The 15,582-nt window shown below is 46.4% G+C and overlaps 1 protein-coding gene across 14 annotated transcripts in view; it reads left to right on the forward strand.

The window, feature by feature from the left end:
• The window catches only part of LOC144804990 (V-type proton ATPase 116 kDa subunit a 4-like), a 6,844,636-nt gene that overhangs the window by 1,001,287 nt on the left and 5,827,767 nt on the right, over nucleotides 1-15,582 (forward strand). For all 14 annotated transcript variants that reach the window (XM_078671938.1, XM_078672103.1, XM_078672267.1 and 11 more), the window contains one exon: nucleotides 11,098-11,224. In XM_078671938.1, the coding sequence (XP_078528064.1) occupies nucleotides 11,098-11,224 (127 nt within the window). The remainder of the gene's footprint in view (nucleotides 1-11,097; nucleotides 11,225-15,582) is intronic.

Consider the following 15,582-nt stretch of genomic DNA (forward strand, 5'->3'; position numbering starts at 1 on the left):
AATTTCTTTTTTAATATATGAATTATGTCTGGGTTTGAAAAAAGCAGTTCTGTGGATTCATTAGTGTCACCTGGTCCTTGCGTGAAAAAGGAAACAGTGTCGATATCAGATGACTTTATATTTTCCAGGCCTGGGGTGTTCGCAAAGAGTTTTAGTAAGTTGCTGCGGTTGAGTGTGTCCCACTTGCCCTGTGAGGCATATTCTGGATGGAGGCATAGTTTCAGATCATCCTGTGTATGAGGGATGTTGGTCTTATGTGTCCCTTTTATGGATGAGTCTTGACTAATTAAATCCTCGGGGATTTGCCGTGCCACAGCATTGACTTAGTCGTGTGCATGGTTTGTGGTACCCGTTTTTGTTGTCGGCAACAGAACTTCACTTGTTTCGTTTACTACTATCTTGTTGAAGCCAATGGAGTCCTTCCAGCGTATTCTCTGGTTGTCTTCCTTTGGTGAGATTCTGTTTTTGCTATGTAAGGCTTTATCCGTCGCGTTGATCGGCGGGGGTCTATCTCGATGTGATGCCTGGGATTCTGGCAGAGCCTGACTGCCTGGCCGAGTTATTTGTTCCTCGAGAAGATTGGGAAGCCCGCTGGATATTGTGACACTTCTATCCCAATTTTTAGAGCGTTGGCCTAGGCCTTCGTGTGTATTTGCCAGGGGTTGGGTCAAGATTGATTTTAACTGGGTTATTTGGCCAAATAACTTTTCCATCTAGGGTTGGAAGATGTTGATGGGTGGTAGACACGATGTTTTTACTGTGCATAAGAGTTTATTTGGTTTCCGGCAGTAACCACAGCCTAATTGAGCCGTTTTGGTTATGATTGCTTTTTCTTTGTTTGTTTAGCTTTTTTAATTTTTTCCTTTTTTTCCGAGATAAGTGACCAGTTTCAAGGCTTGTCACCTGCAAGCAGTTTGAGTTTACTTGTTCTTTGGCAGTGGTACTGCATGTAGTTGTTTGTGGTGTCCTGCTTGGTTCACTTGCAGACATCTTTATAATGTCCTGCTGGGGTTCTTTGCCATTGGAGTCGACAGTCGTCTGTGTCCCAGGTGGAGTGTTATCAATATTTAACGGCTTCAAATTTTCGTTGCTCCTATGCCTGCTGGATTCTGCTTTTAGATCTTCGATCAGTGTATTCATTATTACTTGCAGTTTTTCCAGGCAGAGCAGCACCGGGCTACATCCACAGTCCTGTGGCTTGGATGTGACTGTGGTATTTGCCTGAGCGCGTTGAATTAAAGAGTTCAAGGCTTCTAGTTTGGAATCTATGGCTGATATCAGGCCAGCGACTGTGTGAAGAAGACTTATCTGGACGTCTGGCTTGTCGGCGTGCATTATGGCTGCATTTACCATTGAGGACAAGACGTCGTTGATCAATGCAAGGTGATGGTCCAGTTTAGCCAGCTGCCTCTCGGTTATGGGGTCCGCCCCCTGGTCTTGTTGGTTATATCTAACGCCATTATGATCAAATCCAGGGCTAACTAGGGTTGAGTGGGATGTTGCAGAGATTTTGAAGGACTCTGTGTGTGCACTGAGTGCTGAAGTGCTGATTTCACCAACCCCCTTGGTGTGAGTCAGCCCTGTTGCCTGGTATGCTTTGATCTCGCCTTCGGCCGGAAGAACCCTTTGGGTGTCCCAGGTTTGTTGAGTTGCTAATGCATGGGGGCTATCTAAGCTGGCATTGTTGTTAGGCAAAGTCGGAGTAGTTTTTGTCTGAGCTGGTAGACCACCCGGTACTATGATTATTTTTGGTGATAGCGGGGTTGCTGGGCTCAAAAGAATGTTGTTTCCTGATGGATGTGTCCGAGTTAAATATGACGTTCTCTTGGTCTGCATACAGGTGTGAGCAATTAGACATTTTATGAGGGAAAAAAATCCCGTATGTCTCTGTTGCAAGCAATATTGGCGGTTGTTTTTCTGTGGCTACTTAGAGGTGAGCCCTTATCTGGTGCTGGCGTTGACTCGTGTGGGGGTGTAGACTGACATTTTTGGGGCTTGTTTACCTGGAGAGTTGTTGTTACGATGTCTCCATTATAATTCACCTCTACCTCCGCCTCCGCCGCCTCCTCCTCCTCCGCTACTTCGTCTCTATAGTCTAGCCCCATGTTAGAGGCCCCTACACTGGGGAGGTAAAGCATTTTTTCTTTAAGGCGCTTTGCTGTCTTACAAGGGCGGGGTTTCTCTTTGCGCTGTAGGAGAGTCGAATTTCTTGTTCTCATCACTGTATTTCTGCTCGCCACCGGCTATTGGTGATGGAAGTTCGGAAGTATGGAGAACTAGGGGATGTTGGCTGTTCGTCCTCCTTGGCCGCTTCGACCGCTTTTCGCTTTATTAATTAGTGGTGAAATGTGATGAGTTTTGGTGGATTATGGCTTGAAGAGCTTGTTATGCCCTGCGGTAGGCCCCTGAGTCCTAACTCCTGATTCCTGTGATCTGGAACAGCAGGTTTTATCAGAGTATTCGGGGAGCTGTGTTTTTTTTCCCCATGGTTTTTCTGTAGTTTTCTATGATTCCTGCAAGCTGCAGGAGCAAGGAGCAAGATGGGGCGAGATAGATCAAGTTAGTGAATAATGAGCCTCCGAGGCTGAGATTATGAAGCAGAATGGGTTTTCAGAGGCGGAGCAGCTTACGAGGGGTCTGGCCGCAAGCGGAGCTCACGGTGGGACCGCGGGCAAAATCAGACCTAGTCGGATTGCCTTTCAGTCAACTTCCCGGGCTCCTACTTTGCGGCCGCCTCTATCGGCAGCCGCGCTCGCGTCTCTGCCCCCTGCTCCTTGTGCCGGTTTTGCGCAGCCGCACCTCCTTTGCCGGACAAACAGATGGGTGTGCGGTGTGCGAGGGGGAAGCGACCTCTTCTCGACCTCTTCACCCCGGCTAGGAGCGCTGGAATCGCGGAATAAACCCCAGGCGGCTGCAAATCCGCCGCCTTCTCTTCGCCTCCACTGCCTTCGCCGCCTACGCTCTTGCTCCTCCTCTGTCACGTGACCGGACACTGGCTGAGTGCTCGCCACAATACCCCGCATCCGAAGAACGACCTCCGGCAGCAGATCCTTCTCCCACCTCACCGCCAAGACCTGGAACACCCTCCCCACCTAACTACGGCAGACCGAAGACCTACTGGCCTTCAGAAGACTCCTCAAGACCTGGCTCTTCGATTAGTAGCAGCATCCCCCCCCACCCCCCCCCCCAAGCTCTTTGAGACCCTCACAGCTATGTAGTGCGCTCTTTAAATGGCTTGATTGAACTCTATTTGAAGATTTTCCAGCATTTTTCCTTCAGAATTGTTAGGTGTTTCATCTAGAAATGTCTGACAAGGAGAAGAAAGCCCTTTTTAAGGCTTGTTCCACCTGTAGCAAGAAAAGGCTTATGTGGAGGACAGGCATAAGGACTGCATTTATTGCCCGTACCCTGATCATAAGGCTGCGGACTGCAAGATCTGCCGCACCTTCTCTATGAAGACCCTCCTGGACCGTGAGGGTCACCTCCTCACTTGGCTCCAGAAGCTGAAGTCGAGGAAGGAAACTCTGTCAAGTGACAGTGAGGATTCGTCATCTGCTACCTCATCCAGAAGGTCAGTCAAAAAGGTGTAGAGCTTCCCTTCGCCATCCTCAGAGCGCCCAGTTAAGGCCTGAAAAAAGACCCCTGTGAGTCTGAGAGCCGGAGTCCTAGCAAATCTCCTCACCAAGGTGTAAAGGAGAGGGAAGAACTATCTACAGGAACAGCAGTGTTGGAGTCTGCTAAAGCGTTTAAGAAGCCCTCTTCTCTAACATCTGAGAAGTCAGAGAAGGATTCCAAGTCGTCGACGACGCTACAGAAGACTCCGTCGACGAAGGCTTCTAAATGTCAGGTGAAGAAAGTTACACCGTCGACAGGCTTGTCGACGGTACCATCAGCGTCGATGACGGTTACAGCAACGACAACAAGAGTGTCAACGAAGGTTTCGGCGACGAGGGTGTCGATGACGGCAGTGGTGATGACGGTGTCGTCGACGAAAGCAACTACGACGATGACGACGGCAGGAGCATCGACGGCAGTGTCGACGTTGGATATTCCATTGACGACCTCATCGACGATGGTTTCTCTAACAACGCCATCGCCACCGGTACCGTCGACGATGTCTTCGTCGACGGAGAGGATTACAATTTCCTTAAAGAGGATAACGCCGGATATGACATCTCCAAGGAAGGGTTACCCCTTACCTCCTGCACTGTTGCTTGTGGAAGAGGATTCTGATGGGGATGATCAGGACTCTTTTGGCTATGCACATAGTCCTTCACAATTGTTAGTGAAATGCCAAGAGACTGATTCTGAGGGTGAGTACCTTCATGAGTGCTCTTACCAGCAGTCCTATCGACGACAGGGAAGCGTAGGCCAGGAGATGGTTTCAGTTCCTTCATCCTTTTGGCAGATCTTCATTGCATGTTGCAAGATTATAGGGCCAGGTTTTCTCAGGCTCCTGCACCATCGGCTTCTACAATGGTTTCTTCAGAATTACCATCCCAGGTGGTTTCTCAGCCACAGACACCTGGTCCAAGTATACCTCCAGTGGCCCAGGATGTTCAGAATGATGACGAGGATCAGGATGATAGCAACAGGTCTAACCAAGGTTTAGAGTGGGATGATTATGTGATCCCGGACCCAGCTTCACCTACTCCGGACCGAGTGGACTCTCCCCAGGCCGATATTGGGGGTATTCACAAGCTGAAAGAGAGCCTCCAGTAGGTTCAAACTTCCAATGCCTTCTGTGGAAACAGAGTGCTTCCTCTATGATTTTAAGGAGCCCTACAGGAAGCTAATCCGGTCCATTCCCATTGTCAGAAATGTCTGGGATGAGGGTTTGAAGGCAATGAAGAACCTGGCTACGGTGATTCCAGTTTTGCCACGCATGGAAAAGAAGTACAAGGCCCCTGAGGATAGTCCGGCATCTTTGATTGGGCAACCAAAACCGGATCCAGTAATATCGCAGGCGGCGCAGAGAAAGTCACGTAATCCTTCTGCACCCCTGACAACTCCTCCCGATAAAGAGGGCAGGCGCCTTGATAATGTGGGGAAGAGATTTTCCTCTATGGCAAGTCTTCTGGTACGGGCAGCGAATGAGTTGGCGATCCTTGGCAGATATGATCGCCAAATGTGGTGTGATCTATCACCATATTTGGACCAAATCCCCCAGGAGGAGGCCAATAAGATCCTGCAGGAGGGGGAGGCGACATCGGCAGAGGTGATAGACTGTGCCATGGATATTGCCACTACAGCTTTCCGTTCACTGGCAGGCACAGCAGTTCTTCGTCGCCAAGGATGGCTCAGGGCGACATGGTTCAGGCCGGAGGTCCAAAACAAGATCCTGGACCTCCCGTTTGATGGTGAGGCATTGTTTGACAAGCATATCGATTATGCCCTCCAGGAAATAAAAAAAGCATACGGAGAGGGCTAGATCTCTCGCTACTCTTCAGTATCGGAAGGTTCCTTTCCGGGGAGCCAGAGGAAAGAGTACTACTTCTTACAGAGGTTCGTACCAACAACAACGGTACTCTTCTTATGGGTCAACGCCTCAATCGTATCAGCAACCTTGCCAGCAGGAACCAGGCCAAACCTCGTCATTCTCTAGGTCCAATGCTAGAGGAAAGCAGAATCGCCAGGGACATTATTCTTCCAAGAGGCAATAGCGGCGTTCTGGCTCTACTTGCTGTACCCACCTCCCCATCAACATCTGTGGGAGGCAGGGTGTCTCAATACCTCCACAACTGGAAACGGATAACATCAGACCGTTGGGTGCTCAATTTTATTCAAGAGGGCCATACACTGGAGTTTATTCAAATACCATTTTCCAAGCCCCCTGCTGCCATGCCTTCGAAACATCTGCGTCTCTTGCGGCTCGAAGTTCATCAGATGCTCCTCAAGGGAGCGGTAGAGCTGGTTCCCTTCTCTCAAAAAGGGGAAGGTTTCTATTCCAGGTTTTTCCTGGTCAAGAAGACGCTTTAGAAATGGTGCCCTATTTTAGATCTCGGGAGCTAAACACCTATCTCATTTCTCAATCCTTTTGGATGGTCTCGCTCCAGGATATCTTACGTCTCCTCAATCCGGGAGATTTCATGGCCACACTCGATCTTGAAGATGCGTATTTTCACATACCCATTCATCCAGCCCACAGGAGGTTTCTTCGATTCACAGTAGCCAAGCGCCACTTCCAATTCAAAGTTTTACCCTTCGGATTTCGCTCTTCCCCGAGGATCTTTACCAAGGTGCTGGCACCGGTGGCAGCTTTCCTAAGGAAGCAGCATTTTCAGGTCTTCCCATACCTGGACCACTGGTTACCGAAGGCCTCGTCGAGGGGGGCAGCGGAGGAGACGGTCAAGGCATGTACAAACCTATTCAGGAATCTGGGGCTCACTCTCAACAGGGAGAAGTCGTCTCTCTTCCCTTCCAAAACAGAACGGTTCCTGGGGGCTATCCTGGACACGACTCTCAGCAAGGCTTCTCCAACCTTCGAAAGGCAAGAAAAACTGAGGTCCATGGCTCATTTGTTGAGAAAAAAAAAGTGTCTTTCAGTACGCCGTTACAAATCCCTTCTAGGAGTGATTTCTTCATGCATTCCTCTAATACCCCACTGCAAATTGCGGATGCGATCTCTTCAGGAGCAACTAGACATGCAATGGCAACAAGTTCCCGGCTCATTTGACGACAAGGTGGTGATTACTGCGGTAATGAGAAAGGCAGCCTTGTGGTGGACGAAGGAAGAGGACTTATCCCAAGGTCTGTCCTTCGTAAGCGATCCAGCTCCTCAAGTGGTAACGACAGATGCCTCGCTAGAGGGCTGGGGTGGGGGCTTCAGGACTTACATGTAAGCGGGCATTGGTTGCCCCAGCACCGCCTTCTTCACATCAACCTCCTGGAGCTCAGAGCGATCCGTCTGGCGTTGCAAGCATTTCTTTCACGATTGCAGGGTTCAGCGGTTCTCGTCCGCACGGACAACACCACTGCCATGTACTACATAAACAAGGAAGGGGGCACCAGATTTCTTCCGTTGTCACAGGAGGCCCAAGAAATTTGGGAATGGGCAATCCTACACGGAATATCGTTACAAGGAGAGCACCTACCAGGAGTGATAAACAAAAGGCGGACAGGCTCAGCAGGCTTTCATCAGTCAGCCACGAATGAGAACTGAACCAGACGGTCTTGGAGGAGATTTTCCATTGGTGGGGCAAACCCTCGATAGATCTCTTTGCCACCACGGTGAACAGAAAATGCCAGTTTTACGCAAGCAGGCTACACCATCGAGGATCGCTGGGGAATGCGCTTTCGATAGCGTTGTCAAGAGCATTTGTGTGCACCTTTCCCCCATTCCTTTGATTCCAAGGCTACTCAAGAAGATCAAGACGGAACCGTGCAGGATGATCCTAATAGCTCCAGCTTGGCCAAGGCAGTTTTGGTTCACGGAGCTTCACCTCCTTTCTCTGGCCCCTCCACATCCTTTGCGGGTGATCCCGGATCTTCTCACGATGTCCCAGGGTCAGATCTGGCATCCGGATCCTCGTTCCTTACACCTGTCAGCATGGCTCTTGAGCAGCGAGAGTTCCTAAACATTCACCTCTCGGACGAGATAAGAGATGTCCTCTCTCAGGCTAGAGCTCCTTCCACTAACAAGACTTACTGTTTGAAATGGAAACGATTTTGCATCTGGTGCCAGAAGAAGGGTGTTGACCCTTTCTCATCTCAGCCTCAACAGGTTCTTCCTTATCTCCTGTCCTTGGCTAAGGCAGAATTGGCTCATTCATCCATAAAGGTTCGCTTAGCTGCAGTTTCTCGCTACAGACCCACTGCATCTGGACCTTCTCTTTGGTCATTCAGAATTGTCAAACAGTTTCTCAAGGGTCTGTTTCGAGTTTTTCCTCCGGTGAGGCCTCCGCTTCCCACATGGCATTTGAACTTGGTTCTCACCCAGCTGATGAAACATCCCTTCAAACTGATTCATTGAACAGATATGAAATTCCTCTAGAGGAAACTGGCACTCCTTCTTGCTCTCACTTCTGCAAGACGTATTGGAGAATTGCAAGCTCTCGCAATACAGGAACCTTTTCTCCAATTCAAAAGGAATACTGTTATTCTAAGGACTAATCCAAAGTTCATACCAAAAGTGCCTTCAGACTTTCATCTCAACGAACTAGTGATTCTCAAGGCTTTCTTTCCTCAACCTTCCACGCCGGCGGAAAGGTCACTCCATTCACTGGATTTGCAGTGGTGCTTGAAATTTTATCTGGACCGCACTAAAGGATTTTGAAAATCTTCTCAATTATTCATCGCATTTAATGCTCCTTGCAAGGGCTTGCCCCTGTCTAAGCAGGGTATGGCTAGATGGATCTTCAGTGCCATATAGTACTATCACTCTGCAGCGGGCAAGCCTCTAGAAGGCAGAGTTAGAGCACACTCCACAAGGTCCATGGCTTCCTCTACGGCTCTCTTTGCGGGAGTTCAGATTAAAGACATTTGCAGAGCTGCAACTTGGAGCAGCACACACACCTTCACGAGACATTACTGCCTGGAAACCTCGGCACAAGAAGACACGGCTGTAGGCCAGGCAGTCCTGAGGAACCTCTTCCATTGAGTGGTGAGCTTTCCTTTCTTCCCTCTTTCCTTTTCTTACTGTTACTTGCACATTTTGCTATGTGTTCCTCATGTGAGTGCACTATTGATTCAGGTTTAAAAAAAAGAGGTAATGGAGGAAGAGATGAGAAAGAGGTGAGCAAAATGTGCTCTCTGACTGATAGTTACTCTGATACAAGCTATGGCAATCTATGAAAGTTCCAATACTGGAGTAAGAAAACAAGTAACTTACCTGTAACTTTGGTTCTCCAGTATTGGTAACTTTCATAGATTCCCAGGCGCCCACCCTCCTCCCCTGGGAAAACTCAGCTCTCAGCAAGTTTGGTTATACTGTTACACAACGGCTACGAAATTCTGAGGCTCTGAGGTTCTCTCAGGAGGATTCTATGGGGTGAGGCTAATCGGATTGGCTGTTGCTTTGCTTTGGTCTCTTTTGCAAAAAGAGGTGGATATGCTACAAAAGGGAATGAGGCCTAGGCCTTTTTCTTTCTCTTTTGCACCTACTGCTATGATATTTTGTTACCGAGACCCCCATTCCGATGACTGGGAATTATACTAGCTATGGGAATCTATGAAAGTTACCTATACTTGACAACCAAAGTTACAGGTAAGTAACTTGTTTTCTTCTCCTCCGTACTTGCTTTGGCAACATCCATTGTGCTTCGCTGTTGTTTGGCATTTATTTGTCAGTTTTTTTTCTAGTTTTATGGTGATTTTTCCCACCTGACTTTTGTGATTTGCAGGCCTGTAGCTGGTTTCCGCTGATTTTTGTATCACGATTGACCGCATCGCAGCTTTTTTTGCGTTTGTGTTTCGCATTTTTGAAGCGTGGCATTGATTTTTAACGCGGTCAGTTGACCCGTTATCTGGGAAATATTGCATGTTGCTACCGTGGTGAGAATGGTTAGCATAGCGTTATTTTCCCGCTATAGACTGCGATGTTGAAAGTTGCGTTAAGTTACTTTTGCGATGGTTATCACACGTTCTTGAGAATATGCCCCACAGTTTTTATAAACTTGCCCTAACTATCCCGCATCCTCCCTTCCCTTACCTGGTGGTGGCAGATTCTTATTGATCTTACGACTTTACAGTGAGACATTTCTCAGGTATTAGGGAGATGCTCCCATGCAGCTCAGCTTGCTCTCTCTGCCTCATGGGGAGGCCTTGTGTGTGTAGTGGCATAGTCGGACCTGGGCCCTGGCTAAGTTAAAAGTGGAATAAGTGCATGGCTCTTAATGAGAGTGGACGTTCTGCCAAGGAGAGCCCCCGAGAGGGAACGGAAACCAGTGGGCCCCATTTATATTCAAAGTTCTTGTAGTCATCTCTAAAAATATTCGCTAACCTTTCCATGGGGAGTATTCTCCACAGTCGTGAGTGCTACAAAAACAGAGCTGGCGCTTCTTTCTGTTTCCAGGGTGCCGCTATTGTGGTTTTGGCTGGCCCTGGACAGGCCCACATTATTGCCTTATCTGCTCTCGTCTGGTGGTCTAGGTCTGGGTCTCTGACCCCAAAAGTACTCCCTCAATAGATGTCGGTATGGGGTGTTCCAGCATGTCCTTAATCTGTGTTAGAATCTCCTCTCAAAACGTTCTAATCGTAGGGCAATCCCACCAGATGCGATGGAAGTCCCCGAGAAGGCTGCATCCCCGCCAGCAGAGATCAGAGGTCTCCGGAAATATCTTTTGAGTTTAGTGGGATGTAGGTCCCGATCAAAGAGGGTTTTGTAGTGGGCCTCTCTTAAGGCCAAAGAGTGATTACTCTTGGCTATATTGGACCATAAGTGTTTCCATTCCTCTTCTGTAATGTCCCTCCCAACCACTTGCTCCCAAAAAGTCATGTAATGTGCCCATGGTGCATGTAATGTCGAGAGTAACAGTCTGTAGAAAGAGCAAATCGCCCCCTTTATGGTGCCCGCCCTCTGCACAAACTGCTCTATCGGGGTTCGTTCTCTGGTAGCAGCTTCCCTAATCCGAGGCTGGGATACCAAATGTTTAAGATGGAGATATTGAAAGTGGTCGCTGCTTGAGACATGAAACGCACTTTGGCAGCTCTCAAATGTAATCACGTCGAAATTGTGAAAAAGGTACGAGACGATCAAGCAGCCGCCCTCCCTCCAAGCGTCAAATTGGCTCTCTCGCAATACTGGGGGGAAGTCTGGATTCAAGTGGATAGGGGTGTAAGGCGAAGGGAAGGATGTCCATCTCCCATCCCTCATAACGTCATCCCATACCTTGAGGGTGGTTTGTGTCGGGCTACTGCACTGCACTATTTTATTGTCGCATTTATTCTTACAATATATCAGAAACTATTGTGTACTGTTTAGACTGCTATTAGTAAGATGAATGATTTATTTAGCTTTTACATAGTACATCCTAGAACAAGAGGTTTTATGTTTTTTGAGGTGTTGTTTCTTTTAGGGCAAACTAGGAATTTTCCTCCAAACACTATAATGATTCATGTAATATAATTCACCTTATACATTTCATTTGTTTCCCTCAGGTTGATAGCAGGAATGATCGCCAGAAAGAAAATGGCCACTTTTGAGCGTTTGTTGTGGAGAGTCTCAAGGGGAAATGTCTGGATAAAATATAGTGAAGAGACCTATAATGTTCTTGACCTAGCAACGGTATGTGTAAGAGCACCTAAGATTAGTCTGTTACTTTTAATTTACACAAATATAATTTTAAGAACATAAATCCAAGGTTCAGAGAGATATGGGTAGGGGAGAAATGTTAGCAAGAAAGCAAGAGCAGTAAGGAAATAGATTGTCCTTTTTTTTTAGCTCTGACAGCTTACAAAGAATAGTTTCAAAGTATTGGATCTTCTATATATTCATATGCTTGAATGCTTCTCCTTTGTCCTACTGTAAATCTGTAGACCTCAAAGCCAGTGTTTATTCAGCAGCACTTCCACCTGATTTGATGCAATCCGAACTTAAAGCCAATGAGGAGTAAGTATTCTCTCCTCCTCCACTTTTAGATGCCACCATTGCTTTGATTTCTTGTGCCCGTCGTGTGAGAAGGAGTCCTCAAGGAGAGCTCTGCTTTAACCTCTCATTGAATGATTCTGTTCTACTGTAGGATTGAACCAGCCCTACCATCATCTTTCAGAGTACTGTGAGTTGTTTTTAGGTAGACACATTACTCTGTCACCATCATGACTGAGAGAGATAAAATGTCTGATCAAATCTTGTTCTACCTTTGGACAGAAAAGATTTATATTGAAGATTCACATGAAGAATGCATTTATCCTACTCACAAGTTTCCATGCTGTGATATATGTAAGCCTTCACCTTCCAAAACTGTGAAGGACAGGGAGAGGAGTGTGGTACTATATCTGTTGCAGAGTAAGAAGATAAACCATCCTTCCAAGGGTGATGCCCCTTATCTAGGGCTGATTTTATGAAAAGTGCCCTACCAAGCATTTCACTGAAGGTGGCACAGAAAAGACATATAGGGCCATATGCATGAACACATTTTCCCATAGACACAGAATGGGCAAAACCCTTTGATGCATCTGGCCCATAGAGTTTTCAGAATTAGACTTGTTTCATAAAGTTCCTGCAGCCACCTCTTCACAGAAAAATAAATCTGCAGTCTCTTCAGAAAAAACACACTTCCGAAGAGAACACCTCTCTTTCAAGACTGGGAAAAAATCCCATTCCTATGAGGAACAACCATCATTCAAAAAGAAAAGGCCTCTCCATTGACTGAAACCCAGTCGTCATAATGATGATAAAGAAAACCTCATTGATCCTGTCAAGGACTGCAGCGCTGTCGACATCAGCACAGTTGAGAAGAGTTTTTCCTGCACCTACATTTCTTTCCCATCAAGGGAACAGCAAGTTTACCTACTCAAATACTAGATTAGGAAGTGGAGGAGAATTTCAGCGATCTCCCCTTGGACATGTCTACAGTCCTACTCAACTGGATGTACATTATATGTCTGAATGTGAGGACGTAATAGATGAAGAAGAACCTTACAACGAGAATCAGTATCAGCCACAGGCTTTCAGACCAGGTAATACATGGTCCTATGTACTTCCTCGTTACTTTAGAGAACCCGAGGTTTTTCAGGTGCCGGTAGTATTTTTATCAACTTTGCAGCAGGTGATGGAAAGATTTCAGAGAATGCTATCAAAGCACCCTAGGCACTAATCTACGCTTGTTCCACCTGTCCTGCTGGCTTTAATGACTAGTCTTCTCCACCTGAATCTTCCTCTACCACCTATGCCTCCTCGGTCATCTACACCTCCAGGACCACTTCTGCCTCCAAAAGAACCATTCCGGAAAGTCATCCAAAGGTCGCTTGTCCCACCAACTCTAATGGGCATGGGGAAAGTAGAATCATCTGACTGTATTCAGATTTGGATGAGGAAGAAGGTGAACGGTAGAAGAGCATTGCTTCCTTCATAACTTTAATGATCAGTCACCCAAGAGCATAACATGTATACCAATGCTGAATTCCATCTGATCAGAAGGACTACAACTGATGAATATGGCTGCTCTGGTCTCGGCAGTGATACCATGACTACAGGAGAAGTATAGGACTCCAGATTATCCCCTGCCTGCCTTATTAGCCATCCAAAATCAGGCCCAGTCATAACATCAGCATACAACGCTGATCAGAGAATCTGAACACCTTATTGTGTATTCCTCCACATAGTCAACAGGAAACTAAATATTTTGACCTGCAGAATAGGTTCTACGGCATCAACATCCACTAATGTTTTTGCAATCTTGGTCCATTATGATCACTTAGCAATCTTGGTCCATTATGGTCACAAAATGTGGCACAATATATCTCTACTATTTGGCCTAATACAAGAGGAGCCTGCAAAACCTCTTGTAAAAAAGAGAAATAGCATCAGCAGTCATTATTGACGCCTTTTGATGGCCCTACCCTTGTTTGTGAAGCATGTAGATAAGGCCCTCCAAAGCATTAAGACTGACACATATACAGCAAAATCACTTGAATTACAGCAGCACCGGAGATCCAACAAAACTATTTTTCGAGGCTCAGGCAGATCCCAAGCCTACAGAGGAGGATTCAAACAACAAGGAGGTATGGGACAACCATACCATCCCAACAGCAAACCGGTTATGTTTACAGAAACACCCTGGCACTCACAATACAGCAGGTTTAATTGAAGACAGTAATCTGTCAGTCTGACCCAAAAACAAAGGGATGAAGAGAGATTCCTCCTAATACAGGAAAACATGGAAAGTGCAATCATCTATTCCATTATTAATTCGTTTTTTTTTTTAAATATTGACAAAGTTTTATACTTAGTACAAAAAATGCAAGGGCTAGGACATATAAATCATAATTAGCACAATCATATAATTTCTTCCATGAAGTGAGTAAACAGTCCTTGTTTAAAAAAACATGTGAGACAGCCAACGCGTGTTTCATAAGCACCATGACTTTCTCAAGGCTGTAAGGACAGCCACCCCATCCCCCAGTCTCTTCTCCCCTTTCGTTCTGTCTGTCTTGCTCCTCCACCCTTGCTGGAAACCGTGACTTCAAGCAATGGCTCATACCCTCTCTCCCCTCCCAGTTCCTTCATTCGTTTCCCTGTGAAATGACTCTTGTATTTTGCTCAAGTCTTATTGATAAAATGAGATTCTACTTTTACTTTTATGTTGGAACACTGAGCACACCATGTGGCTGCTCCCCTGCTGAAACTGATTTGACAAAATTGGATTGATGATGGCTCATTGGTGCTACAAATCGTTTTTTGCACAAAGTAACTTATGTATAAGGTGAACAAGAGCAATGGAAACTAGAACTGAAGTAATCAAGGAAAGGTAGCCGGAAACACTACTGCAAGCTCCTTTAGACCTGTCCAATGACCGTCACAAAAAAGCTTCCTAAGTGAAGCATTTCCAAAAGCTGGGCTCTTAGAAACATTTACACCACCATTTCACCACCTTGGTGCCTTCACTGGCAAGGCACATTTTCATGTTGAATATATCACTCCTCATCCTATATAGCTGGTAATATGCAAACATTACCTAATATGTCTATTTCAGGATTTTGTGTACTATCTGCAGATCAAAAGTTTCATTGATGGAGCACTTTGTCAGCGTTTCATCTTCCCAGTGTTGATAATGTCTAAACCTGACAGATTATCAATCTCCGTTTACAACAAAACATAACAGTAGCATTACGACATCAAGTTTCATTAACAAATAAATGCACCTCAGATAAACATTGACTACGATACTGCCATGATGCAAGGCTTCTATAAAAATATGTGATTATTTCCTGTTCCTGTCCACTGAATGGCATGACTGTATATCCACATAAGTCAGGCATGCTGTCAATTCGACAAAGTAAAACATCTATTTCTTGTTTGTTGTTTGGTTTTGTGACATTTATCTTCAAAGAAGCACTTTTACTGGAAATGACATCTTTTTTGGAGGGGAAAAAACTTCACAATACCAAAAAAATAATTAACTAAATATGCCCAGATCTGAAACAGACAATTAGTTATGGATTCCTCACCTTATAATTACCCCCAGGCGTCAGACTGGATCCGGAGAATATTTCTTCAGCTGTACCCTTGCGCATCGGTAGGTGGCGTTGGTCGACACTGCGTTCATCGTTGGTGTTGAGGTAGCTGGAATGACGTCACGGTATCTGCTTAGACGCCGTCCCTGCATGCTGGCGTCAGTACTTTCTCTTTTCGCGCCAGCCAGCGCAGATCCAGAGAGAGTGGTACGTCGAGTCACTTTTTGACTCAATTTTTGCAACTTTTTGTCAACGTCTTTTTGAGTCATTACCACTGGCGCACAGGGATGTCATCTCGGCGGACCGGCTTCAAGCCTTGTGGTGTGCGACAAGCTGATGTCGGTACGGTCTCCCAACGTGTGTGCCTCTGGAGCATGGGGCACAGCCACGACCCGAAGTCGAGCTCTGACTGCCGGTCCATGGGCCCAAAGTCTTTGCGGGAGCAGTCTTGAAAGGTTCTGGAGGCCC

The sequence above is a fragment of the Lissotriton helveticus genome, chromosome 1_1 (assembly GCF_964261635.1).
Source record: "Lissotriton helveticus chromosome 1_1, aLisHel1.1, whole genome shotgun sequence".
Lineage (NCBI taxonomy): Eukaryota > Metazoa > Chordata > Amphibia > Caudata > Salamandridae > Lissotriton > Lissotriton helveticus.